The following is a 27,780-nucleotide window of genomic DNA, read 5'->3' as shown; positions in this document are numbered from 1 at the left end:
GCCGCACTGCCACCCTCCCTCCCAGTCTCTCAGCTTGAATCTGAAGGCAACAAACCCTCCCCTCCCTATCACTCTTAGCAAAGCCACACTGCTTCCCCCTCCCAGTCTCTCAGCACAAACCACAAGAGCCACACCGCCTCCCTCCCACGCTTCCAGTACTCCTCTGTAAGCTCTAGACCATACTACTGCCCCCCCTTCCTCCCAGTCCCTCTGCTTTAACCACTTGGCCACGCCACCTGGAGCCAAGGGCATTTTGATATGCAGTGTTGCGACAGACATCCAGACAAGTAGGTTTTATGTTTTTTTTTTTTCCAAGCAATTATTTGGCCCCTGATTTCTGCCCTGCACCCGCTTGCAAAGTGTGGTTGTCACAAGATGTAGTTTATTTTTTGATCGCCCCCCTGTCCTTTGCTACCTTACCCCGGTCACGTTCGGACCTCGAGGTCTTGTTATGGAACATGGTCTCCTAGGCAGCCCAAGAACAGCTGGGCTTGGGGTGGCTACAGGGGGGGTTTGGAAGGGCAGCGAGTAGCTGGGGGTCGAACACATCTGATTGCACGGCGAGGTAGCAGACTGCTGGCTCCTTTTGAACTGATTCCCTGTTTGATTGGCGCGAGTTTCACAGTGTGACAGCACGGCAGGAACTCTTTATCTCAGAATGAGCGATGGCTCCGTTTTAATCTCGGGATCTTGTTGTTACAGGAAAGCAGACATCGTTTTTAAGAAGATGTTCCGGAGATAAGAGCTTGTAAATATGCAGCATTGCGCACACAGCCAGACAGACAGACACGCCATCTCATAATATGTAATACAAAACATATATATATATATATTTAAAATTACAAAAGAGCATCAGCGATGGAAATCAGACTCCCATTGCATAGCACTTTCACCCATTCCAGGTTTTACTAGGAGCTTGGTTATCCACGGTGTACAGGTAACAAGCTCAAGGTGTGTCTTATTAAACTCCTAGTAAAGGAATGGATCAAACTGCCTCTCAACGGGAGTCTTATTCCCATCCCTGGACTTGCACATAAAAAAGTGAAAGATTTAAACAGTTCATAGTGAAGGGTCCTTTTACAGCTGTATATATATATACAGGACTTTCAATATAGTGTCAGCAGGAAGCAATACCAGTGACTTGTCGATGGTGAGGCATTGAAGGAGGGCAGTATATTTATATACAGGACTGGTTTTATGAAGTCAGATCCGGGCTTCTTAGTGTGAATGACGTACTGCCAGAACAACGCCAATGCACATCCTTGCACAAACATTTATTTAAATGCACGATACACTCAAAGAAGCACCAGCCACTCCAGATATATTAATTATTATTATTATTATTATCATCTCTCGTTCACGTCATTGATCACAATTCTGCGGGTGTTCCCAGGAGAGAATGCGGTAATGTTTCCATCCCTGACAGCATGCCGGCTAGCACATGAAGAGGGAACGTAAGAAGGCTTCGTCCAGGCAAGGTTTCCCTAAATGAAGGAGCACTCGCACAGTTACTTACAGTCATCCGCTCAGCTTCTTAATCCACCGCAAGGGAATAAAGCCCTGAACGTGTGAATCGCAGGCGTGGGGCTCCGGCTCCTGCTATCTGAAGGGGGTGGGGGTGCAGCCACACACCGTTACTCAATTGTACTGCAGCTCTTATCTAACCTGCTCCGAAGCAATCTTTAATGAGGGTAACTGAAGCCATCCGTGGGAGTGTTTGAGAAGTATTTGATAAGGTTTGAGGCTTCTGATGGGTTGTGATTGTTGTAACAGCTCCCAGGTCTTGCTGTGTCTGTGAGGTGCATAGCTGATGCTGGAAGAGCGTAGACACCTTGACATTGTATCTGATGTTTGCAAGTAAGTTACTTCTGAGCACGATTAGCATTTTGATATCTTTAATCGCACATCGTTCCCCAACCCATTCCACTGTCTGTTGAAGCTCACATTACTGGAGCCAGTTTTCAGTGAGCTTTTGTCTAAATGCTATATATATATATATATATATATATATATATATATATATAATGCCATCTTTTATACTCAATAGAAGGCGGAACGCAAATAGCACGGTCTTGTAACACAGCGTTATAAAGGGCAGCGCTGTACCAAGTAAGCGGTAATCCAGTCAAAATAAGCATATTGACCAGGACCAAACCACAGCACTACAGTCTGCAAATCTCCCTGCCTCCACTTCCTGCGCTGAGATTCGTAAAAGGTTGGTTTGCATTCTTGAAGAGTGGCTTTGAAGTAACCTGTGCAGCACTGTACACTGGAAACAGAGCGCTGCTGCTGCTGCAGAGGAGGTGTGGAAACAGGACGATTCCAGAGGGGTTAAAGGACCTGTTACCCTGGATATACGCCTTCCCTTGCCAGCTGCACCCCTGGACTAGCCTGCTGCTGCTGTTGCTGCTGCTGCTTCTCTCCTTTCAGTGGACGTTAGTCTGTGGGAGAGCCTGGAAGAGATGCACAAAGCAGGAGGAGCCCAGCCCCGACCGGACAGGCTGCATTGTCAGAGCAACAGGCAAGGCACTGTTCTACACTCCTTATCCTCTTAACCTTTATCGTGACAGCAGCCCCAGCAGCCGTTAACATTTTTAATACCTCCTGTAATAGGGCTGCAACGCAGGAATAGAAATCAACAGTCCTGGCTTTCTGAACTACCCTTGTCTGTGTGAGACCAAGTCCCAGCAACTGGAACTGCTGTTTTTCAACATGCAATCAACACATAAATAGCGTGTCTGCTTTAAAACATTGTAGGAGTTTTTAAATATGTAATTACAGTACAACGTCAAATCTGCATTAACCCTAAATTAGCATTTTTTTTTAATGGCACGCTTCCTTGTGCTTGTTTACCACTCTGTAAAAGCCTCCCCCGTGCTGGTTCATGCACGTCAGCATTCCACTCGCAGACGTCCAGCTAAAATGCAAATCACTCCTCTGTAGTTCTCCAATAGATATGCATTATCACCTCGTTGACGACGGTGTGTTTTAATCTTTAAAAGGTAATTAAATTAAAGTCATGTTATTGAATTGATGTGTATCGAGTCTGGTTGGCACTCCCCTGACCCCGCCCCCCTGTCGGGGCCCCGTGGAACGCATGGCAAGCTTAGCCACGCCTCCTAGTTTTGCACAATCAGCTGCTGTAAACTTTTTAACGTCATTTCCAGCTGAAGAGGTAAAGGGAGTAAGATCGTGAACCTTGAAAAAAAATACATTGCAAGCCTCGCTGCTAGAGCAACACGCTCGGGGTTTAAACCCGATACGGACCAGAGGCGCTCCAAATGGAAAACTGAATCATCATCATTAATATTATTATTATTATTACATTTTTTTAACACTAACTGAACGCTGTTCCAAAGAGCATTCATTGTACCGGTTTCCTGGCGTGATTTCTGCTTTTGTGCGTCTGATTTAAGGATTGCTGGAAAAAAATATATTGTGACATTTTGTTTGTTTGTTTGGGTGAAGAAAGATCTGTTTTTTTTATATATATAACAAAATTGTAACTTTTCACTGTCAAGTTTTTTTTTTTGGCAAGTTTCGGTTTGAACGATGGCACACTTTATTTTATCCGCGATGAATGGTTTTATTTTGTGGAAAGCCTACACGTGCTGAAGAAGAGAACCCTGTAAAGGATATTTGTTACTTCTGAGGCGGGTTTTGAAGGCGGTAGTGTGTGTTTTTTTGTAATCTTTGCCTCAAAGCCCCATTGCCTGGAAGTTGCTCTCTCGCCCTATGACTCGGGGCACCTTGTCCGGCGGGGGGAGGTCTGGAGGCGAATGCGTGTGTTCGGGCTGCGGGGTGAAGATGATGCCGTATTTCTCAGACAATGCTGTTATATCACAAAACACCATCAATCAGCTGTAAGTACGGGAAAACAAGCAAGCACAACCCCGCATTTCACCCCTTCATTCCTTTGTTTATTATTTATAATTCGTTTTTATTTACTTGCAATATTGTAAAGCACCGCTTTTTCTTTTTACTACAACCCTTCCCCAAAAATAATGTTAAACTTCTGGTAGCTATTGTGTTTATATAATATATATATATATATATATATATATATATATATATATATAAATATATATATATATATAAATTAAAATAACCTGAAATTTAGAATTCAGGGTTAATTATTTTAATTGATTCGAATTTACCGGTGTTTATCTTTTGCGTAATTTATAAACACACAAGTGATGTTCTTTTTGTTTGTGTCGATGGTAAATTGAATTCGGGAAACAAGCATACAACTCTGGGACTTTATTAGCAGTCCAGTCGGGTATATTCACAGTGGTTTGTGTACCAGGCTGCTGCTGTACCTCCGGGTGAGTCACCTGCCCGCTGAGGTGTCAGCCCAAACCAGAAGCATGTGAAGACGTGCGGCTTGAATTGTAATGGCAGGTAGGAGTCGGCTGAATAATAATATCACCGCACCACCTGTACAGTAGGAGCCGGTTTTGTGTGTGTTGTGGTAGGTAATTTTACAGTGACGTTGAAGAAACTGCATTTCCCACACCGCCGCTTGTGAAGTCGAAGCAGTTTTGTTTTGCTTGGCAGCGCTGTTCTGAACAGGCAATCTGAAACATGATACGGCAGTTCAGTCAAGTGTTTTTTTTTATCAATGTTAACAGTGGATTCCAGCCAGATACCGATAGGTTCTTTAGAAAGAAAAGCAACTACGCTGCCTACACAAACGCAGGCAGTGTTGTGTTTTGTTTGGCAGCCGATGGAAACACGTTATTTGTGTATATGTATATTTGATGGTCGGGTAATTCTGTTGTGTTTTATATTCCGTTTCCATACGGGGGGGGCTTGTGTTCCTACACGCCTCAGTAACGTGATCGATACCTCAATCACTCAGTTGAACAAACGTGACATTTACAATGGGCACAATTTAGCCAAGGAAGAAAGCTCACATGTTGCACGTTTCTTGACAATTCAGTGAAACCAACAGTAACACATTGACATTTTATATAGGCTAGCTTTCAGAAGGTGCCAGATCTCTCTCTCTCTCTCTCTCTCTCTCTCTCTCTCTCTCTCTCTCTCTCTCTCTCTCTCTCTCGGAGTTCATCAGGTCTGAATCGGTGACTTCCATCCTTCTGCCCCTGTGCTCCCCCAGCTTGGTGTGTAGGGGCCCCTTCCCTCCAGACAGACAGGGCTTGTGTTTTAGCAGAAGGGTAATTATGGGATCTCGAGGAAGCCACACTGTGGGTTAGACCAGAGCACCTTGCAGCACAGAGCCTGACTCAGGGAAATAAAAAAAAAAAAAAAACTGTGCCTAGTCTGGCTTTGTCATGTGGGATCGTTATCTCAATCCCTTCCCACTGTGTGAAATCGGAGACAGCTCTTGCATCACGCCTATTGTATAAGGGCTACCATAAACGCCAGATTTGGACAGCCAGGGAACATGCAAAAAAATAAAAAATTAGGGCTTCTAAGGATGTTGTGTTTTGCTAAACATGAAATATGAACAGGGATGGAAATAAGACTCCTCTTGCGTAGCAGTGTCACCCATTCCAGGTTTTCATGCAAGCTTGATTGTGCCCTGTCGTCTTGTCAGAGCTTTGTTTTAATGTTTGCTTTATTTCACTTTTGTGTAGCTGATCTGAATCCACATACGCACATCGCAGGACTAGAGCAGTCCACCTGGTAGCTGCAGTCTGAAGGCCCTTTGTTCCTGCCAGGTACACGCCAGGAGCTGCGCAGCGTTTCGGTTGCTGGCAGTTCTCTGAACCATACTCTGCTTGTGCATGGCTTTGCAGAGATGGGAAGGCTCCCCTTGCATAGCAGTTTCACCCATTCCAGGTTGTAATACAAGCTAGATTAGCCACAGTGTATAGGTAACAAGCTCAGGTGTGTCTTATTAAACAGAAGAGTGATCTTTTAATCTGTCCTAATTACAGCACTGCTTGTTATCAAGCAGGGAGTCACTCTGTCATGAACAGGCAGGTGAGTTTGTCATTACTGAAGTATTCAAGTCTGTTTGACCCCCAGCTAGGCAGGTGCAGTTTCACTTGTAATTGCCCCCAGGTCTGCTCTCTTGCCTCCACCTCCTCCGTCACTCATCCCAGCTTCCCGCCCCCTCTTTTTAAGGTGGGGTTTTTCTTCCTTGGCTTTCCTCCTTCGCTGACTCGCAACAGCTTTTAAAATCGCCTGTTTTATGTAATCCGTGAAATCGGTTTGGCCTGCTTGCAGATAAAATCGTGCAACGGGAAACTGGTGCAGTAAACACCTTTTATTCCTGCTTGTTTGTGTCGGTGTTTACAGCGGGTGGAATCGGCGAGTGATCTTGTTTTCAAAAAATGATTTGCTAAAAAATCTTGACTTGTGTTTTTAATCTTGCTCGTGACCCGTGAGAGCTTTATTAACCGTGCTCTGTGATGTCATGGGTTTACTTTGTTGCTGCAAAGACCTGACTACTGCACCGCGCCGCTCTTTGCTTCGTGCAGGAGAGGGGTCTGTCTCGCCGTTTGTGATTCATCTGTTCCATAAGGTGCGTAATCAGGGATGGAAATAAGACTCCTGTTGCATAGCAGTTTCACCCATTCCAGGTTTTACTATGAGCCGCAGAGTATAGGTATCACGCTCGGGTGTGTCTTGTCAAACGCTTAGTAAAACCAGGAATGGGTCAAGCTGCTATGCAGGTGGTATTCTTACTGTATTGTCTACGGTTGTGTAGCTTTGACCCAGATGGCTTCGGTCTAAAAATAATTTCTATACGGAAACATTTCTGTGTATTATTAGAGTTTCTATTGAGGTGCGCGTCTGGGCTATAACGGGCTCAGGTTACCCTGAGATACAGTCAGGCACCAATATAGGACTTGCAGTGACGGGGACTGCATTTGCAAATTCCTGCACTGTACAGAATCTAATTTGAACGCCCTCCTGGGCTGTGCTTTGGCTGGCATGCACTTCAGCCCTTCACTGTAGTGTTATTTATGATGGCGTGGGTCACAGCGTCTTGTTAAAGCTGTCGGGTTGATCTCTATGTGCAGAGACACTCCCATGTCAGAATGGAAAAGCTTGCGATCATTTTTGCATTTGTGGTTTGGTGGGGGTTTATTTCTTTTGGTTTATTTAATTTTTTTTTTTAAGGTTTTCCTTTCTAAAGGTGCACAGCGTAAAAATTTATAAAGACAGGGCAACCGCAGACCAAACGTATAGGGATAGCTTTAAAAAGAGTAAGATGCTACTGTGAGCCACGCTGGCAGAAGGTTTCCACAAACAGCTTTCCCCACTATCACTGTTTTTATAAAATGCAAATAACTCCAACACTAACACCATTGCTGTCTGGGAACTTCCCCTGTTCACATCAACGCCAAATAATGAAGAAAGCTCTGTTTGTGTCACCCTGGTTCTTGCATTTCCATATGCACAGGACAGGGTTAACCCTTAAAGCACAAGGGCCATGTGTCCCACAAATTAAAAACGCTTGCTAACTCTCTTGTGTTTGCAATGAGGTGCACGAAACAGGGGTTCAGATTTACTGTCATCCAAATTGCCGGTTTCCACCTTGTGATTCTTTGAGTCGCTCTCAAATGTGTTTTCAGAAGAACCTGTTTGAATTCCTTGTGTTCCTTCAGGGGTTAAAAGCATTTTCAATGTGTGTGTCTGACGGTGTCGTGGAGGTGCTGTGCTCCATATAGGAATCTGTTGCATGGATGAGTCCATTTGCAGCACACTGTGGTGCAGAGTTGCTTTCTGATTGGCTGTGGACACAGCCTGGCTGGTCCTATAGGAAGCCGGGGTTTGTCTACAGGAATAGCTGCCTGGCTGGTGGCTGTGGAAGTCCCCTCTGTCCGCTCCAGGGCAGATCTGTTGCCTATTGAGGGAAGTGAGAGAGCGCTGCTCCTGAGCACCGGAGAGACGCGGCTCACAGTTAAAATTATCATCCAGCGACTCGAGTGACTAATATGGAGAGGGGCAACAGGGGCAGCTCGACCGTGTCTGGGGGGTCTGTTGTATTTAGACTCAATGACGTTGCAAGTCATTTTTCAAGTGAATTGTGACCCTGTTTCCTTTGGCGGTACTGCATTTGGTTTGCAGCCTGTATCGAGTCGCTCTTCCCTGCTAATCTCCTCCACGCATTCCTGCAGCAGTAACACTTACAGTTTTGTTAATGGGAGTTATCACAGCTGTTCGATCCATTCCTGGTTTTATTAGGAGTTTTAGTAAGATACACTGGGGCTAATCCAGCTCGTATTAAAACCTGGAATGGATGAAACTGCTGTGCAATAGGAGTCTTATTCCCATCCCTGTCATGGCATATGTTTCACAAGTCATCTCTGTGACAGATTTTGCACAGGAGCAGAAAGCTTGGGTTATAGAGTGGACGGTTACGTTTTGTGAGTGTGTATCAATTCACTGGCACATTGTTTCTTAACGTACTGGGACATTTGTGGGGGGGGGGGGGGGGGGGGGGGCTGCGTGTTGCTCATTCCAATACAATTGATCATCTTGATATAATCCAGTCTTCTCGTCACAGTCTGGTAAACCAGAGTCTTGTTGGCTTGTGATAAGAGCTGATCTCATTGGAATGACACTGCTGAGTGATTTTGCAGTAACTGCTGTTGCACAACCTGGCCCTGGAGCTGCAGAGTTCAAAGCTGAGAGAGGATGAGTGGCTGGGCGTGGGAGAGAGGAGACCTGCTTCCTTTGCACACAAACCTCACTTCCCCTTTCTGGGGCACACATCTTGTTTTTAAGAAGCCGCAGAGGAGAGCTTGTGTCTGGCTGACTGTCTCTTCTATAGCAGGGCTGTGATGACATCTTCTGTTACAGGGATAGAAATGATTGGGTCAATTTTTCAGCTTGCAGGTGACTGTCAGAAACATGGTTCTCAGTGCTAGAACATCAGTATGGATCATCTTTTTTCAGTACAGTAAGTGATCATACTCAAGAAATCGTGTTTCGTGTCCCAGTAACGGATTAGTGTTCCATGGCAGATGGACTGTAATGCTGGAGGAGCTGGTCTCCTCTCACGCTATGCTGTGGAATTAGCAGCTGTATAGAGATGAAGTATACAGAGTAGGGAGGGAGGGAGGTCTCACGCAGCTGGGGTCGGCAGGCTGTGGGAAACAGTGTGTTCTGGTTTGGCTGTCATGTGACCGCAGACTCCGCTGCATTCCTGCATAATCCTCATATTTTATATGCATTCTCTCTCTCTCTTTCTTGTAAACAGAAACGGAGCAGAGAAAAATGCAAGTTATCTGCTTGTACCTAATCAGTCCAGTCCAGTTTATTCATTTTTTGCTTGTAGCTTGTGTTGACATTACAGGCTTCTTTAGGAATGCCCACGTGGCAATAAACTCTCATTACTCTGTAAAAAAAAAAAAAAAAATATATATATATATATATATATATATATATACACAATGGGTTGAGTGATGGACAATGGAATCAAAAAACAGGTTAAACCGCCTCCCACCCCGAACCCTTACAAGCTTGGGGTGATATTCATAAATCATCTGTGTGCTGCTATTAGAGCAAACAGCTTTTCTGAATTGGGTGCCTTGCTGTTCTCCGTGTGCCATTCCTCCATGTGAGATCCCTAGCCTGTTCCAAGCATGTAAACCCAGTGCTACCCGAGCCTCATTTGTACAGCCTGATTAAAATACAGGGGTGGAAATAAGACTCCCATTGCATAGCATTTTGCTCCATTCCTGGTTTTGCTGTAAATCAAGTAAGACACACCTAAGCTTGTTGCCTATGCATGGGGAGCCTAATCAAGCACATGTTAAAACCTGGGATGGGTGAAAGTGCTATACAGTAGGAGTCTTGTTTCCACATGTGCAGTACCCGCCCCTGTCCTCAAACCCTCTGCCCTTGACAGTGTGTGAGGAGCTGCTGCTGCCTCCTCTGGTAAACTCGCCCTCCCCCAGCGGCCCAGCTGAGCTCATGTTTTGCTCACAGAGAAGCAGGGTTGATTTGCAGCTGGGATTCAGAGAGAGGGAGAGAGCAGTCAGTGATCTCAACTCCCTGTCTGTTCAGTTCAAGATGCGCTTTTAAGATTTTTTTTTTTTAATATTTGGTTTTGATTAAAGAAACTATTTGCTCCCAAGCTTTCCCCTTGCTTTTATATTTCTCTAAAACACTCAAATATTTCCATAAACATGCAGACGGGGGGGAACGTTTCCACCCCAAACTCCCTGCACATTTTTTGCTGTGCTTTCCTCCCTGATGGTTAACAGACACTATGCAGCTGCTCAAGCTGCACAGTGTGAGCCATGCCTGCCAGTCCTGGCTGTGTGTGTTTTGGTTTGTCTGACCAGCTTGCATTTGTGTGTGTTTTCTCTCCGCAGTATCAGCGAAAACTTCCTCACTGTGAAAGGGGCTGCTCTCTTCCTTCCCAGAGGAAATGGCTCCCCGGGTCCCAGAGTCTCACAGCGACACAACAAGCATGCAGGTACGTGGACTTGCACATTGGGGTATAGGGGGGTAGCGCCCGTCTTAAAGCTGCAGCATTCCTTCCATTGTGTTCTGAGTGTTCCACAAGTGCAGCACAACGTTCCAGTGTCGATATGGCAACCACCAGCAGGTTGATTGACTGCTCCTTTTTATACACCATGTTGCGCTCCCTAGAACAACCTGTCTATGGGATTTCGCTGCCATACAGTGTCATGCTTCTGTATATTCTCCATCTAATCTAGTGCTAAATTCGCCTCCATGCGCCTATTTCTGCTAATGCTAGTCACCAGAATGGCTGGGAGTGCTGTGCAATGGGAGTCTTATTCCCATGAGCTTGTGCAGTGTATTTTAAGTAGTCCGTAGCTGACCTTGGCGGTGCTTGGGGTGTAATGGGTCTAAACTGCAAGAGAGATGGCAGTAGTGCTGAGTGTCTCAATTTAAATCGGGACTGTCTTGCAGTAAGGAAGCGTGCTGTATAAAAGTCCAGACTGTGGCTTCAGCACTTTCCCTGGTCCTGGCCCAGACAGGTTCTCTTTTGAACCCAATAGAAACAGGTGCTTCGAATGGTAAAAATCGTGCGTGACAAACAGTGATGGGTCCGAAGTTTAAGATCCACCCGATCTCAGCTGTGATGTGGGCTCATTCAGCCTGCTTTCTGATCACATACCCTGCGCAAACACGCGATGTACCAGATAATAAAAAATAAAAACAAAACAGGTTTGTGTGTTGAAGTGCTTGCGTTGGCTCAGTGTCTTCTGCCTCTTAAACTGATGAAGGATTTAAAAATAAAGGCGAGTATCAGGTCAGCGCCCCTCATTAACCCTGCAGAAGGTTGAAGGAACAGAAATAAGACTCCTATTGCATTGCAGTCTCCCCCATTCCAGGTTTTACTGCAGTCTTGATGCAGTGTGTGCAGGTAACAAGCTCAGGTGTGTCTTTATTAAACACACAGTAAAACCAGGAATGGATCAAACTGCTGTGCAATAGGAGTCTTATTTCCATTCCTGTTAGCCATACACTGTGTTGGCTAATATTTCCAGCCCTGTGATTACAATTGCGTTCTGCTGAAACTCCTCAAAGGTGCTCTACCTTTTTATATTCGTGTCAAAGTGAAATGTTTCCAGAAGTAACCTAGTGTGAGAGCGTTTCAAGTTTTCACTTTTGGAAAGACCCTGATGATGCGTGCGTGTGTGTGTGTGTTTGTCAGGCTGTTCCGTCTCGTTTGGTGTTTTATTGTTTTATTTTTGTTTGTGTTTCTCAGGTGACCTCCAGCAGCACTTGCAGGCCATGTTTACATTGCTGCGGCCTGAAGACAACATCAGACTGGTGAGTTCAGCTGAGCCCTGCCCTGCCCTGCCCTGCCTCCTTTATCTCATACTGCTTCACAATAGCAAGTCTGACTGTCATGCACAAACATGCAAAACTGGTTGTTCAGATATCTGTGTTTTTCAAGCATTGACGTGGTATATGAGAGCCTTAAACTGTGACGGGAAATCCTGCTTATTTAATCTATTTCTGTATCTGTACACACAGCCAGGGACAAAGTGTTTTACATCACCCTATAGAATTAACTCATTTGTTTTCAGAGTCCAATGAAACCGGCTGCATAATGTGACGTTAACATATTGAATTACATACCGCTTTGTAGTTTTCCCATGTACATAATGAAAAACTGACATTGAAAAATGGGACATTTCAAAATCTAACATAAAAAAACTTTACTACTATTGTGACTTCCGGTAGCCTTCTGCAATTACCTTTTCGTAGTTTCTTTGATTACTTCTCAATCCTAAAATACTAGGTGATGCAAAACATTTGTCCAGAGCTGTGCATAGAACAGACTTGAGACTTCTTTCCCCATGGACTGAACCTGAGCTCATTAAAGTTTATTTAATAAGGTTTTTATAGCCTTTTGGCTTTGGGGGCGGCGGCGGCGGCGGGGGGGGGGGGGGGGGGTGAAGCTCTGTGTCACGAGAAGATGGTTAAGGCAACAACTAAAACGACGCTGGAGTGTTTTGATTGGCTGAGAGGACCCTCGTACGTCAGTGTTTAACCCTTTCAACACTGCAGAGTCAAACCTGCATCGGGTTCTAAGAAAGAACACGACTCTCGCCTAGAGTAGCCTGCTGAACCAGTCTTGATATTCAGTATAAGGCACAGAGTATTTTTCTGTTCTGGTTGAAAGACAATGCCTGATTCCACACCCCGAAGGGTGAGCAGAGTTTGTGCATCGGCTGGTAATGAACTTTTGACGTGTTGTTCAGCCAGGTGGTGTGATCTGGATTGCACGTGCACTGAGGAGAAACGCCGGAGGGAGGGAGGGAGGGTTGGATAGTTAGGGAGGGGGTCTGTCCTGCTAGCTGGAGTAATAACCCGGGCTGCAGGAGTCCACCTACTTCTCAGTGGAACCAGTCACTGAAACTAACAGAATACAGGTGGAAATGCACCCTGACCTACATTCTGGTACACCTGTGTGAAGGACTGTCAGTACCAAGTTCTCCTTCTCTTGTAATGGGGTGCTAGCTTCTCAAGATAGAGCTAAAAAGTCATGCCATGTGTTTTCCTGGTTGCATTTGATTAAAAAAACAAAACAAAAAAAAAAGTTATTTAAGAGTTTGTTAATCCATAACCGGCATTAATCTGGAAGCACAGTTTAGTAAATGCTAGCAGAGCCACGCTAGATGAGGAGTAGGTTAGTCTCTGTTTTGGTTTCATCCCCTCGATGACTCTCCCGTCTCCCTCTCTCCCTCTCAGGCTGTCCGGCTGGAAAGTGCTTTCCAGAGCTGTATGCGCTACATTGTGGTCGTTTCAACCAACGGCAGGCAGGACACGGAGGAGAGCATCGTACTGGGAATGGACTTCAACACCAAAGACAGGTGAGGACAGCAGGGGGGACAGGGGGACATTGAAAACAGCAAGTCAAACACTTGGCTTTCATGAACCCACTGACAGCCGTTCACACAGCGATTCACACCGACAGACTCTCACACGGGGTGCAGCTGGAATGGGCCCTTGTTTGAAGGGACATTTCTGTATAAACTGGCTGAGTCCGTGCCCTTGCAAGCCGGCAGCTACACTGTGAAACGCTGAAGGGTGCAGCCGAGGTGTCCAGATAGGGGAGGGACGGCTTATTCAGAGGGAAGACGACACAGACAGGGTTTTGCCTTAGCTGCCGCGAGCCGTGTATGGTCTATTTGATTTGGTTTTATTTAAATATTTAATAGAATATTTAACTAGGAAATATCTTGAGGGGTAACTTCTTCTTTTTTACAAGATCAGGCAGCAGCTACAAAATCCCGTTTTGTGTTGTATTTTATTTTTTTTCTCAATCGTATTAAAAGGCTGAGTCTTTCTAGGGGAGAGGTTTTGTGATTTTCTGCAGGAAAAGACAGAACGTGGTGCCTGGTGGAAATGTAGCATGACGTTTCAGCTTTCATGTGCTATTCCACAGTTAATAGAAAGGGCTCTGTCAAGCAGCTGCGGCTCACTATCCATGTAATCCGGCAATCCGTGCCGAATGTTAAGTAACTGAGAGCCATGGATCAACTGAGACCCCTGTCTGAGCAGCCAGCCCTCCCCAAATGCTTTAAAAGATTTCCAGTCCGGTATCAGTAGTGCTTGGCAGTGTTGGAGCAGATCCTGCCAGTTTACTGCATTTATCTTCTAAACAGTAATTTTACACTACATTCGCACGCAATGGACATCTTTTGTGTTTTGGTTGATATGCATTAAAATTTCAAAATACATGGTTGAGTGGAGATCACACTTCCCTCCACCTGGGGATAAGAATGCTTAATACTACTTTGAATTGCTTAAGAATGGTACATTTGCCACCAATTATCCTCCAAGCTGTGGGTTGCTCTTATTTTGATAAATGAAATCTATAATCGATGGTCCATTCAGCTTCCTGCTGCTGCACTATTCTGTGACTAGCAGAAGTCTAATGAGTGAATGAAAATACTGGTCTGTTTACAGATTCGAAACTATAAAAGTTACAATGCTCTTAGATTTGTTGCTTTGGATAATGTTAATGTTTTAGTAAATTCTCTTTCTTTCTTTCTTTCTCTCTTTCTCTCTCTCCAGCAGCTCCTGCACTCTGGGTCTGGTTCTGCCGCTGTGGAGCGACACTCTCATCCACCTGGACGGAGACGGGTAAGGGAACCCAACAGCCTCCTTCACAGTACCAGAGGGGCAGCCTGGGGTAGCGCTGGGGCAGGGGTGTGGAGCAGCACTGGGGACTGTGAGCGGGTCAGGGAGCAGGGGGTGAAGGATGTAGTTTGTCTTGTTTCTCCGCTATTAAAACAGCAGTGTCGATAGATGTGGATTGAATGGGCTGCAGTGTGTGACGCGTGTCTGTCTCGTCTCCTCGCAGGGGCTTCAGCGTCTCCACCGTGAACAGAGTTCATGTCTTCAAGCCGGTGTCGGTCCAGGCCATGTGGTGAGTATGAGCCCCTGAACAACAGCGGAGGCTTCTTTATTTAATTGAGCGTTTTAAAACTGTTCCACAAACAGCTCAAACCCAATGACTCGAAACTGCATGCAACAGATCTGTTGCTTTCTACTGCAGTCTTGCTCGTAGTGCATTTGAATCTGGCTGGGTTGCTTAGCTGTGACCGTGCAAATGCTGGAGAAGTTCAAACTGCACCTTTGTACAGTACAATGGGCTGGTTGTTGCTGCCCCCCTTTATGAAAGGACAGAGTTACTGTAGTAGAAGTGAGATTCGTGGAAGTCCCCACCCCCTTTGGGGTCTTGCGTTGGAGCGACATGGTTTTTAATAGACAAGCTTACATTACCAGACTCTTTGAGTTCTGTTGTATTTGTTCAAGTTCCTCAATTTGGGGGAGTATGAAAGTGCTCAGCTGTCATGTAGATGATGACGAAAATAATGTCAACACTATTACTGGCAGCCTTTGGCAGCATGCCATCATTTTGCAACCCTGCAGTTTTCAGGTGTGCAGTGAGGTGAATTGAGAGAGGAAGACATTGTGAAAACAGATACGTTATCTTTACCAGCCAACTGTAATACAACTACAACTAAAGAGCTTGTGGACCTTGGCCCTTGCTACCCATATAAATCAATGCCTATTAGAGCTGATATCCCCGTTCACATGGAAATAAACTCCCTGTTGCAATAAAAAAAAGAATACTAAAATTAGCTTGTTCATAAAGGTGCTCTAGGTAGTTTTTCTCCATGCAAGCATTCCTTTCCTGGTGCCCCAGACTACTTTGCAGAGTAGCAATTATGTGTTTGGCTGGATAGCTTCATATTGCTGCTCATGCATGTGATGGCTCTAGGGGTGTTCTGTTATGTTGAACTTTTGCAGCTTGTGATTTGGGGCGGCCTCTTTTTTGAGGGGTTGAGTGTAAGTAAGCGTCCTTTGCTTCTCGCATGCAGGTCTTCGCTCCAGAGCTTGCACAAGGCGTGCGAAGTGGCTCGCTGCCACAACTACTACCCCGGCAGCCTCTTCCTCACCTGGATCAGCTACTACGAGAGCCGGGTGAGCTCGGACCAGGTGTGCATCAACGAGTGGAACGCCATGCAGGACGTGCAGTCCCACCGCGCCGACTCCCCCGTGCTCTTCACTGACGTGTGAGTCTGCATTTTACACAACTTCCTAAGCATGCCAAGCAGTCAGATTTAGGGCTCCAACATCATTTCTGCTTGCAAACCTTCCTCCCTTTGCAGTACAGGGATGGAAATAAGACCCCCCCCCCCATTGCATAGCAGTCTGATCCGTTCCTGGTTTCACTACAAATTCAATAAGACACCTGAGCTTGTTTCCTGTAGACCGGGGCTGGTAGTAAAACCTGGAATGGGAGACCCAGCTATGCAATGGGAGTCTTATTCCCATCCCTGCAGTACAGTTGATGACATGGCCTAAAGCAAGCTTGACCAGTGGAGACGGAGACTCCTTCCCTCGGTCTCTTACCCCAGCTCATTGCCATATTGTGCAGGTATACGTTATAAAGAGGCTGGTGCCTTTGCCAGGGCATTGGAGTGCGTGGGAAAGCCCTCCCCAGTGCTGAGTGAGGGAACTATTTTTACTGCCCGAGATAAGACATCAGGCATTGCATCCATGTGCTGGCATGCAGCCCAGTTATCCCAGTCCCCTTATAAGGAGTCATTCAGCTAATACCTTTCCAGGAAAGGTGCAGCAGGGCAGAGTGAGAGGAGAGGGTGAGAGCCGGCAGGCAGACTGAGGCATGACGTATAATCCCACCCTTTTGTGTGCAAACGTCCAGTGCACAATACTGTGGTGTTTGTATGAAAGCTTGCAACTACTTGTGAGCAACTTGCTTCTTTGATTTGTAAAGGCTGTAATAATGGTAGGGGAATGAAACCCCATTGTAGAAATATGACAAAGCGTTTACTCAAAACAGAGACACAGGTTAGGGGTGTGTTGTCTTTGCTTTGTTGTGGTTTTTTTTTTTTCCCTCTTAATTTGAATGGGCAAGGTTTATTTTTAGTCCATGGTTTCGGGTAAGCTAGCGGTTTTGCTTGTTTGCAATTGCTTCCTGGCAAATACAATTCCAATGCTGCCGTTCAAAAGTGAAGGTCATGTAACCCGACACCCTGCTCCTGTGTGATGGGGAAGATTAATTGATAGGCATTAGTGTGTTTGCCCTGCTTGGAATAATGGAGAGATAAACAGCTGCAGCTCTGAAATCAACCCATTAAGGTAGAGTCATAAACCCAGAAAGTGACAGAGCTCCCTCATTGTAATGTTCATCTCACTGAGCTGGGTATAAGGAAGTGGCTTCCATTCTGTCATTCACTGTTATAGGCAGGTGATGTGAGGTTAGGTGGGTGGGAGGGTGGGAGGGTGGGTGGGAGGGTGGGTGCGTGACCCAGCACTTTGGAGCCCTGGTTAGGTATGTGTCTGTTCTCCAGGACTATAATTCACTGGCTGAAGTGGGACACAGGGAAAATTAGTCAAATAAACTGGGTGCATTTAATCTGTGCAGTCGGTCACTTGCTAAATCTGTTGCTGACTGGTTGCTTCAGAATCGCTTCCATCATACTTGGGTGAAACTTTTCTCTCGCTGGTTGGATCAGTGATCAGACTGGCTGACCGGTGACCTTTTTTAAAATTGCACAAACGTTTTATGCCTTCTACCTTTCCAGCCCCACGGAGAGGGAGCGTACAGAGAGGCTCATCAAAACCAAACTGCGAGAGATCATGATGCAGAAAGACCTGGAGAACATCACGTCAAAGGAGGTCAGTGCTGCTGCTGTTCAGCGGGGCGGAGGGGGGTGGATCAGCCGGTGATTATCCGGCACTTGGTGCCGCTATGCAGGGTGCTTTTTTATTATTTTCTTGCCTCCAGGATTACCCGATCGCTCGGTAGGAGCTCTGGAGCGCGTGGAAAGTGCGTAGAACCACCTCGTGCATGCTCTCTGGTGCGCATTCTGAGTAAAACCTTGAGTCGTGAAAACCCAGGACCTCCAAGCGAGCCAGAGTGGAGTTTGAAAACAAGCTGGACGGGTGCCTGAATGAGATTGAGACAGCGAATATTTTTTTTTTTTTTTTTTTTTTTTTAAATATCCTTCTCCCTCTCTCCCCTCAGATCCGGACAGAGCTGGAGATGCAGATGGTGTGTAACCTGCGGGAGTTCAAGGAGTACATTGACAACGAGATGATCGTGATCCTGGGGCAGATGGACAGCCCCACGGAGATATTTGAACACGTCTTTCTGGTGAGTGATGCCACTTCCTCCCCACCTTTCCTGTTGCCTTATCAGCCCTGAGCGGCGTTTCACACTTTCATACATGAAGGGGTGTTTGTTTTTATTGTATCAGATTTCAGTAGGGGGTTGATATGCAAATCTGGTTTTAATTAGATAAATACAAGTACCAGACTGCGCAGTGTGATCTGCCTGTTTCTCTCTTTTTTGGTAAAATCACTCGGCTCGTATCTTTGTATTAGAAAGTAAGTTTTGATTTAAACCACGCTGGAAGAATCTGCAAAGTAAAAGATAGCTACTGTACTGTGAGGACTTGCCAAGAAGTAAGAATGTGCCCAAGTGGCTGTCCTGCTAACAGAGCTCAGTCCCTCATAAGGTAGCCTCGAGGCCAGCTAGACAGCTGTAACCTCAACTGCTGCTGCTGCTGTCTTTATTTCAGGGTTTCCAGCGTGGGGGAACCCTAATCCTGCTGCTGCGGCGGCTCGCATGCTATTGTATCATCATCATCATCATCATCATCATCATCATCCTCACACACACCCTCGCCCTTCCAGAGAGATTTTAATAGAAGATTTATTCCTCTTTTTGGGCGAAGTTTGGGCAGTAATGCCAAAAGTAGAAATTTGCAAAGAAAACTCCCGTTTCACTGTTTGAAAACTGTAGTGTAAACCCGGGTTCAAGTTACTGCGGTGTGGTCCGATACAAATTAATCTTTTCATATAGTGCCATTCACGCCACGGCATCCCAGAGCGCTGTACGAAATTAAAAGCTCATATGTACGACACACTGCAGCTTCAATTACGTGTTGCAGAGACCTGTGTAGCTTTCAGAGTGAAAGGAGTCTCTCTGTGTCACCTAACAGTGTTCAATCTGTGTGCGCAGGGCTCCGAGTGGAACGCCTCCAACCTAGAGGACCTGCAGAACCGAGGGTAAGTGAAGTGCTGCGCATCGTTCCTGAGCAGCAGTGCAGCCACTGAGGCTTCGACCAGCACAGCCCAGTGCATAGAAACACTCCAATAACCCTACAGGAGTCCCTCGAGACAGACACAGGGTGCCTGAAGTAACGAAGTGTCTGGTTTAAAAAAACAATCCCACACACACACATTTTTAAATGTAGAAATCATTGCAGTGCAATAACATTAGTGTGGTGTGTTCCCTGTACATGTTACATGTACAAATATACATCTGTGCAGTAGCCTCATACTGTAGTAAAATCAAATGAATACCTAGCGCACTTTCTTTTTACTTTAGACTATAGGCTACCGGTGACACAATCAACCCTAATGGTGACGTGTTAATTGAGTCCGTATAGTAATACCATCAAATTCTCAGTACCACCAGCTAATGAAGATTGAGTCTGGCTCTTCACACTCAAAACAGGACTCACCAAGTCTCTCTGCTTCTCTTTGATCAGGATTCGCTACATCCTGAACGTGACTCGGGAGATCGATAATTTCTTCCCGGGAGTGTTTGAGTATCACAACATCCGCGTCTACGATGAGGAGGCTACAGACCTGCTGGCGTACTGGAATGACACCTTCAAATTCATCTCCAAGGCGAAGTAAGACATCGCTGTGCTCCACTCTAACTGCGTGTTCACGTATCTGCTGCTGAAGAGAGTAATAGAGGACCGCGAGTCGGTCTGAAGATGTAGGGAGCTGATACGCAGCAGGTGGAAAGTTGAGGACTAGTGTTGAGAGCTCATGAGTTGACCAGGCAGTTTACAGAGGGACAAAGGGGTGTGTTTTATCAACAAGTGGTAGTTGGGTTTTAATCGTTTCCATAACATAGCCAAGAAATAACTGTAAACGCACCCAGCTATTTATGTTATGACAGTTTATATTTTGTAAATAAACTTTTTGTTTTGGTAAGGTTTGTGTAAAATAATTGCCCCTACAATAATACCCTAGACATTTCCTGTTTCTTCTCTACCTGTGTGCGAGTCCTTTTCTCCTGTCTGTCATGTTCTGTCTCTCCTCCCCTCTCCGCCCTGTGTGCCTGCCTGTCTCCCTCTTTCATTAATTGTCCCCTCTGCGCCCCGCAGGAAGGCTGGCTCCAAGTGCCTGGTGCACTGCAAGATGGGAGTGAGCCGCTCTGCCTCCACGGTCATCGCCTACGCCATGAAGGAGTACGGCTGGAACCTGGAGCGCGCGCACAGCTTCGTGAAGGACCGCCGCACCGTCACCAACCCCAACCCCTCCTTCATGAGGCAGCTGGAGGAGTACCAGGGCATCCTGCTGGCCAGGTATCGTACAGGCGTGACTGAGAAGCAGGGATGGAGATAAAGTGCTGGCACACTGCAAGTTACCAGGTGGACTGTTCTAATCCCAGGACTCCAGTTAACCAGTAGCTGAACATTTCATCCTATGCATTTAGTGGCACACAAACTATTAGCCACAGAATCGTGCACGTGGCAAACTCATCCCTGTTCTATGTGCTTTTTGATTGACTTGTTTTCTCCCTCGCCTTCTCTTTATCTCTCCAGCAAACAGAGACACAACAAGCTGTGGCGTTCCCACTCGGAGAGCGACCTCTCGGGCCACCACGAGCCTGACTCCTCCTCTAAGCCCCCCCTCAACCTGAACTTCACCAGGAAGGACTCGGACAACAACAATTCCCCCCTGGGGCAATTCCTGGGCATGGCCGTGCTGCAGGTGCTCACCACTGAGCCGGAGGAGGAGGAGGACGAGCTGGAGGAAGAGGAAGAGGACGATGACGATGACGTGGAGGTGGAGGTGGAGGAGGAGGAGGAGGAGGAGGAGGAGGAGGAGGAGGAGGGTCTGCAGCTCGAGTTCCAGCCCTGCCCAGACCCGAGCGCTGGAGAGCCGGCCTCGGAGAGTGTGTTGGGACCCTGCGGAGGTGAGGAGCCTGGACCTGACTCCCCGCTCCTGGACTGTCCCCCAGTGCTGATTGAACTCAAAGAGACAGCGCTTGCCGATTCGGAGGAGGATGCCCTCGGGGCAGAGCAGAGCCCTGCGTCTTCCCTAAGCGGGGCGACTGATCCAGTGAGTTTGGACCCCCTGGAGCAGGAGACAGGCTGCCTGGAGACCGCGCAGCATCCAAATAACAATAATAATCCCGGGGAGTCTCCCTCCCCCTCCCCCTCCCCGTCCCCTGCCCTCTCCAGCCTCAGCACGGACAGCATCGACTTCTTCAGCGCGCGTGAGAAGTTCCTGGAGCTCTCGCAGGACGGGCGGGCGCGCTCCCTCTCTCAGTCCCGCACGGAGGAGCAGGCAGCTGGGAGAACGCCTCACCCCTCCTCGTCTTCCTCCTCTTCATCCAGGGGTCCTAGTCAGGAGCTGCTGTCCGCAGAGGAATGCGCTGCCGTCCCAGCTGAGGAGCCAGTGAAGGTAAGCCTTGCAGCCAACATGCTTTTAAAGACATCAAAAGTACTTCTGCACTGTTGGGCGTTGGTTTTCATAGCCTGATGTTTTCAGAGGTTAACAGTTGCCTTTTTTTTTTTTCCCCAACACAACACTGGCACCTGCTGGCAGGCAGAAATACTACAACGGAGTACTACATTTGGTTAAACTGGTCTCTCGTAAGGCGTTGTTCGTACCACGGCAGAGCTCAGCTGGCTCTATTGGCTGTATCTTCATAGCTGTGCATGAACGACACAAGCCTTCTGTCTTGTTTTTGTTATTTTAGCTGAGGATTTAGCTAAAGTGTTTTCAATTTCCTTGGCGTATGACGGCTATTATCACAGATGATGAATCTTGTCGAGACACCAATTCCTTGGTTTCTTGTATTCATGTGTTTTTTTTGCTCCCTTTTGCAGGAGCAGCCTGCAGATGTGAGCAGCCCCCTCGCCAGGTCACAGTCCGAGAACGGGATTTCGGTGAAAGACATAGTGACGGAGCTGGAGTCCATCAACCAGGGCTGTGCGCAGTGCAGGACTGACCCTGCCGCTCCGACCCCAGCCCCAGCCCCCCTCAAGAGGAACACCATCCACGACCTGCCAGGGGAGTCTGCAAAACCCCCCAGAGGAGAGGAGGAGGAGGAGGGTCAGATACTGGGGACGAGTCTGCAGAGAGACCCTGAAACAGATGACCTGCCCTGGCCAGGGGAAGCAGCCCGGGAAGGTTCTGTTCCCAAGGCCGGGTCAGTGAAGCGGGTCACCAAGGAGCTGGAGCAGAGGCTGCGTCATGAGCAGGACCTGACCCTGCTGACCCAGAAGAACTCCCGCCATGATGAGCCCCCCTCCATTGAGATCTCGGGGCCTCCTTATGAACCCGGGGACTGTGAACCGGCTCCACAGGAGAATCAGCCAGCGATCCAGACTGAAGGCTCCTCCGAAGCCCCTGGCCTGCAGGGTGGGGTGCGCTGCAAGACTTCTGTGGGTGAGCCCGCGGAGCCTGCAGGGGACAACGAGGGTCCCCCCGTTTCGGAGACCCCCAGCACTGGCACTCTGCTCCCGGACCTGCTTTCCACTCCCAGGATCAGGATTGTTAAAATTACGGAGCTCGTTCCCATCCCGACCCCTCGCCCCACGAGCCCGGCCACGGGGAACACCCAGGCAGGGCAGTGCAACCAGGCAGCTTCTCTGGAGGAGACGGGACACCCATTGGAAGAGAGCAGTGTGGGGGAAAAGAAGGAGGATGAGGAGGAACAAAGTAAGGGCTTTGTCTTCCACCAGACTCTCCCTCAAGTGGGGCAGTGTGTGGGTCCCTGTGCCTGCCACCTTCCCTCCCAGACCCCAGATACCCAAAACACAGAGGACAGTTCCCCTTGCCTCTCAAGACTCCCTCCCTTCCCTAACCCTGGGAGCTCCCAGTCCTTTGTGCGGCTGGAGGGGGCGACGGTGCAGAGCAGTGATACAGACAGCCTGATGGGGGCGCTGCAGCTTGGAGGCTATCCCAACCTCCAGCAGAGTACAGAGGAGCTGAACAAGATCCGAGAGACTGTGCGTGAACTGCAAGCCTTCCTGGGCGATTCCACCTCGCCCCGCTCCTCCTCTGGGGTTCTCCTGGGGGCCTGTGCCAGTCTGCCCCACAGCTCCAGCAGCAGCGTCAGCGTGGCGGAGCTGCCCCCAGGCGCGGTGAGGCAGCGTGCCCGGGAGATCGAGGCCCTGATCAGGCAGGCTGGCCTCACTACCCCCTCCCTCATGAAGCGCTCTGCCTCCCTGGCCAAGCTGGGCTGCCTGGAGCTCTCTGCGGACGACCTGAGCGAGAGGGGCGCTGGGCTGGCAGCGGTGCGGAAGGTCACCTCTGTCTCCTGGGACCGCGGGTGGCGCCGAGGAACCCCAGAGGACCCTTTCAAGAAACTGCGAGTGTCCTCTCAGCCCAGCCAGCAGGGCGAGCCCACACCATGCATGATGGAGCAGCTGAGGACCGAGGGGAGCATAGCACTAAGCCGACCTGTGGAATTTCCCGACGCTCAGTACGCCAAAACCTGCGGGGAGACCCAGGACTCTGAAAGCAGCCCCTCCCGGCTGTGCCAGGCCGGCACTGCGGAGGGCATTCTCCCCTTGGCGCCCCGGCAGCAGCATGGCAGGACTCATCCGCTGCGCAGAGTGAGGAAGAACAACGAGAAGAAACGGACTGCCAGCTTCCTCTACAACACCATGTGAGCGGGGCGCCACCTGCAGGAAGCTCTCAGACACTGCACTTTACATGCTTGTTTTTTTTTTTTTGTGTATATACTATGTGTATATATTGTGTGTGCGCGTGTATAAATATTGTCATTTTGTGGTTCTTAGGTTCTCGCAGAAAATGTAACCTTGTAAAGTTGTTTTTTTTTTCCTTTTGTATCCTGTACTTTTTTGGTTGACATTTTTTTTTTATTACTGTTATTTTTATTATTGTAATGCAAACATTTGTTAAACTGTCAAACAACCTTGAACCCCTCTTTATTAAAGAAGCACCTCCAGAAGCTTTGCCCTCAAACACACATGGTCTGAGAGCACCAGCGAGGCACAATTAACATCAGAGCCCTGGGCTGGGCTCCTCGCGTCAGGTTATTACAGGTTCATCTGCTCGACATTTTTTTTTGCAAGGATTCCTAGTGCTTTGCATTTTTAATCTGTAAATTTTACTTTGTTTATACAGATGTTTTGCAACGCTTACCTTTTTGAAGTTCAAATTGCTGGCTAGACCTTTGCAGAGCATGTGCAAAAAAACAGCAGGGCAGATGAACCAATCAGAACGCTTGTGACTCCCGCGCAGTGCTTCATAGCGCCTGCAGGGGTCAGCAATCTACTTTTAGTGCTGTAGTGTGGGCAGGCCTCGCTGCGATGCAATGAAGACTTGCAAGTCTGACAGCACTACCTGCTGGCTGGCGCTGGTAGTGGTGTCTTCTTAAATAGGGTTTTCTGTTCAGACGTGAACCTGGTCATTACTTGAATACCACAGTCTGCCTTGAAAGCCTCTCCCCCATCCTTGTCAAACGAAGGGGGTCGGGGCTCATGCAACAATTTAAGATGCATTTTATTTTAGTTTGAACTTTATTTACATCAGTGCTGCCTATAGTCTTTGTTAAAGGTGCACCAGGCTTCAAGCGAAAATGAGTTTTTAATTTCGAGGTGCAGTGGGGTATTGCCTCGTCTTGTTTTTTGCTGCATTCTTTTTATAGGCTGTACATACAGTATTTGCATAGCTTTGTTTTGATATATTTTTTCTATACACTTTACTGCAATGTTAAAAACAAAGGCAAATCTCTCTTTTTTTTTTTTTTTTAACTGGAAAAATATTCATAATAAGATTCTTTTGCTTCCGCTGAGATGCCCAGAGTGGTTCGAGTTTAAAACAAGGCTATCTTCCTTGGCCCTTTTATTAAATAAGAGGGTTCCTGAGGGACTGGATGAACGCACAATAATTCAATAACTGTACTGGAGACTTGAGCCGATCTGTGCAAAAAAAAAGAAATCAAACCGTTGAAACAATGTGCATATCAAGTAGGCATGCAAGCTGATTTCTGGTCTTGCATCAAATTGTTATTAATATTATTAATATTATTATTATTATTATTGCACAATTTTTATACTGTGGGATTATTTGCATTCTGCTTACGAGGATTCTTCATGTGAAATCCCTTTAGAAAGGTGAAGCACATGCTGTACATTGATCTGACCTGTTGCTCTACAATACACTGTTTCCCTGGGGTCTGGCGCATCTTTTCTGCTGTGAAATGCCAAATAACCTGTCAGCCCCCAGGTAAACCAATGGACTGCTCCCTGTGAGTCCTTGGTCAATGTGCCAAGTTTAGGGGCGAACCACCACTCGGCTAACATGGGTGTGTTTCCCACTCACAAATACATGACCTAAACCTTCGGTTTCCTGCATAAACATTAACGAGCAAGACGTGCAGAAGTGATGTTCCCATCCCTACAGAAACTGGATGCGTTTTATTGTTTAGTTTGTAACGGGAGTGGACTTTGTCTGCAGAATGTCCCTCGTTAGTAAATATGAAGGAACACAATGTTTTTTCTTTAACTTTGTAACCACTAGGGCTGCAAGAAGTCCCTCCTTCTCAAAAAAATAATAAACCCATCTGCAGTTCTGAACAATCTCAAAGGACATTTATCATCATTGTTTTAAACACATGTGTGTATATATATGTGTGTGTGTGTATATAAAAGCATTTTGAAGTGTTTTTTCCAAAATCTGTGGTTTCCAAATGTATCGTTTACAATGTGAATATTAAAGCTATACAGAATGTTTTGATTTGCCGAAGTTAGTCCTATAAAACATGTGCTTGTATGTATGACTGTATGAGTTGTCCTGTGTGTGTGTGTGTCAGTGTTTTGCAATGGATAGCCTTGCTGGTCAGTCTTCACGGTTAGTGTGCAAATGTGAAACTGATGTTTTTTTATTAGGATGATAATGATGATGTCTTTATTGGTTTTTACTGGACAAAACAATTATAAATGTTCAAAGAAAGCATGTGATGGTGGTTAGTAATTGCATTTGATAGTGGTGGTGTTTGTATCGTGGTTCAGTCTCTCTGAGGTGTGCAGTAGGCTTTCCCAGTGTACCACGCCACGGTGGGTGGGGGTACATGAGGGAGGCTCTGCGCTTGGTGGTCATGTGGCCACTCAGGTATATAAAATAATCACTGGCCAAAGTGGGTGTGATGGTGGCTGTTTGTACGTAACACGTAAACTGTGTGGCCACTTATGACTATTTCGTGGCATCTAGTGAATCTATTTTTTTGCACCTAGACCTTAGAGCACCATCTTTTTATAGAAATGTTAAGGAAGAATGACCTCTTCCTCCTCCTCCTCCTCCTCCTCCTGTTTTCACAGCCGTTCTCAGAGTTCCGTTCTCAGAGTTCCGTTTCACACCTTCAATCTGAAGCATTCATATCTCTCTTGTTTTGCTGTGTGTTTTTCTTGCAATGGTCCAGCCTACATCCTTCTTTCGTTGCATCGTGTTGACTTAAGAAACAGTCCTATTCCCTCCAGCTTGTTAGAAAAACTTTTTATTTTATTTTTTTATATCCCATGCCAGCCACATGAAATAATGTAACAATTAGTGGCTTCAAATTACAATATTTTATTTTAGTGTTCTTGTTTTAAATGTCCCCTGGTCTCCCATTTGCAGTAATTCAGAGAGATTCTTATTCCAATGTCTGTGCTTTAAGATGGGCTGAATTCAGCATGTTTGTATTGGCTGATGTGCCACGTGTGTTTCATACCAGTGAAAGTGTTTGTGCAGCTCTGCGTTGTTGCAACAAGACTCTTCCATTCCTTGATTCTATCGTTTTGCGTCCCAGGCTCCCATCAGTGCACACGGATACTCCTGCTGGGATCGGACAGTTCCCAACAGCACATTTTCACAATAAAAGCAGAACGGTCACTGGTATAGAAAAAATAAAATAAAACGTTTGACCATTTTGAGATGCTCCGGCTTGGAGAATGTGCTTCCAGTCTGGGAAGGTTCAGCAGCCAATTCGAATGTTTGATTCTCTTTTCTGTGTAACGGAGCTCGGTGTTCGCAGCTTCACTCTGCTGATGTGCAGGTTCTTTTTCTTGCACAAAGCAAACCGGAAAAAAAAAACCTGTCATGTTTGGCAAGCATCATGTTTTCAATGTCTTTATTTGAATTGTCCTATTTTTTTTGCTGATGGCACTGCACAGTCTGTTTCTGTCACAGATGCTCTCTGTGAGTTTGAAATGTGAAGCTCTGCACTGGTGCGAATTAAATGTTTCTGGTACATGTGGAATAAATCTTTATTTTGGAGGAATATTACTCAAGGTGTTGTCTGACTTTCTTTGGGTTTGAAGGGGGGGTTGCAACATGCGTTTCTTGTTATAAGTATGCAAAACATACATCATAATAGTAATGAATTTAAAATGTGTTAAGTCACTTTTTTGCATTGAAATCAATGCATGTGATGCCACTCTTCCAATACAACAGAATGCGCTTGTTTATGATAGATTCCAATAGGGCAATAATAAAATACAATTGAAATAATTATGATAGCTGCAGTGTGCATTAACTGGCACTAGGTGGCGCCTGGCTCCATCAATAGAAAAGTCGTCCATGGGAGAGTTTTTTGTAACTGTAAAACACTGTGTTCTGGGTCATATTGACTCGGCACAATTTCAAACCAATTGAAAACGCCTTGAATTGATAAACAAAACATTTCTCTGCGTAGCTTTTACTCTTATGTTAAATATTAGAAATGTATATAAAACCATCTCCCACCAGTGTCTGGTCAAACAGACCCGAAACATTAATAGGAAG

The 27,780-nt window shown here is 46.6% G+C and overlaps 1 protein-coding gene across 4 annotated transcripts in view; it reads left to right on the top strand.

Moving 5' to 3' along the window:
* Window positions 1–27,282, top strand: part of LOC117430650 (protein phosphatase Slingshot homolog 2-like) — a 36,627-nt gene extending 9,345 nt beyond the window's left edge. Inside the window, exons 1-14 of one of the 4 annotated variants that reach the window (XM_034050945.3) lie at window positions 3,179–3,863; window positions 10,302–10,405; window positions 11,669–11,733; window positions 13,162–13,283; window positions 14,494–14,559; window positions 14,780–14,845; window positions 15,804–15,998; window positions 17,535–17,628; window positions 17,978–18,106; window positions 18,977–19,023; window positions 19,509–19,655; window positions 20,139–20,339; window positions 20,580–21,444; window positions 21,873–27,282. In XM_034050945.3, coding sequence (XP_033906836.3) covers window positions 3,736–3,863; window positions 10,302–10,405; window positions 11,669–11,733; window positions 13,162–13,283; window positions 14,494–14,559; window positions 14,780–14,845; window positions 15,804–15,998; window positions 17,535–17,628; window positions 17,978–18,106; window positions 18,977–19,023; window positions 19,509–19,655; window positions 20,139–20,339; window positions 20,580–21,444; window positions 21,873–23,663 — 4,020 coding nt within the window. In that variant the 5' untranslated portion in view covers window positions 3,179–3,735 and the 3' untranslated portion in view covers window positions 23,664–27,282. Of the gene's footprint in view, window positions 1–3,178; window positions 3,864–10,301; window positions 10,406–11,668; window positions 11,734–13,161; window positions 13,284–14,490; window positions 14,560–14,779; window positions 14,846–15,803; window positions 15,999–17,534; window positions 17,629–17,977; window positions 18,107–18,976; window positions 19,024–19,508; window positions 19,656–20,138; window positions 20,340–20,579; window positions 21,445–21,872 lie in introns of those variants that run through there. The other 3 variants (XM_034050944.3, XM_058997952.1, XM_058997951.1) reach the window with 3 other exon arrangements.
* The last annotated feature ends 498 nt before the right edge of the window (window positions 27,283–27,780 follow it).

Source organism: Acipenser ruthenus, chromosome 24, assembly GCF_902713425.1.
Source record: "Acipenser ruthenus chromosome 24, fAciRut3.2 maternal haplotype, whole genome shotgun sequence".
In the NCBI taxonomy this organism is placed as follows: Eukaryota; Metazoa; Chordata; class Actinopteri; order Acipenseriformes; family Acipenseridae; genus Acipenser; species Acipenser ruthenus.
The sequence above is the reverse complement of the archived record's forward strand: the minus strand, read 5'-3'. Positions and strand labels throughout refer to the sequence as shown.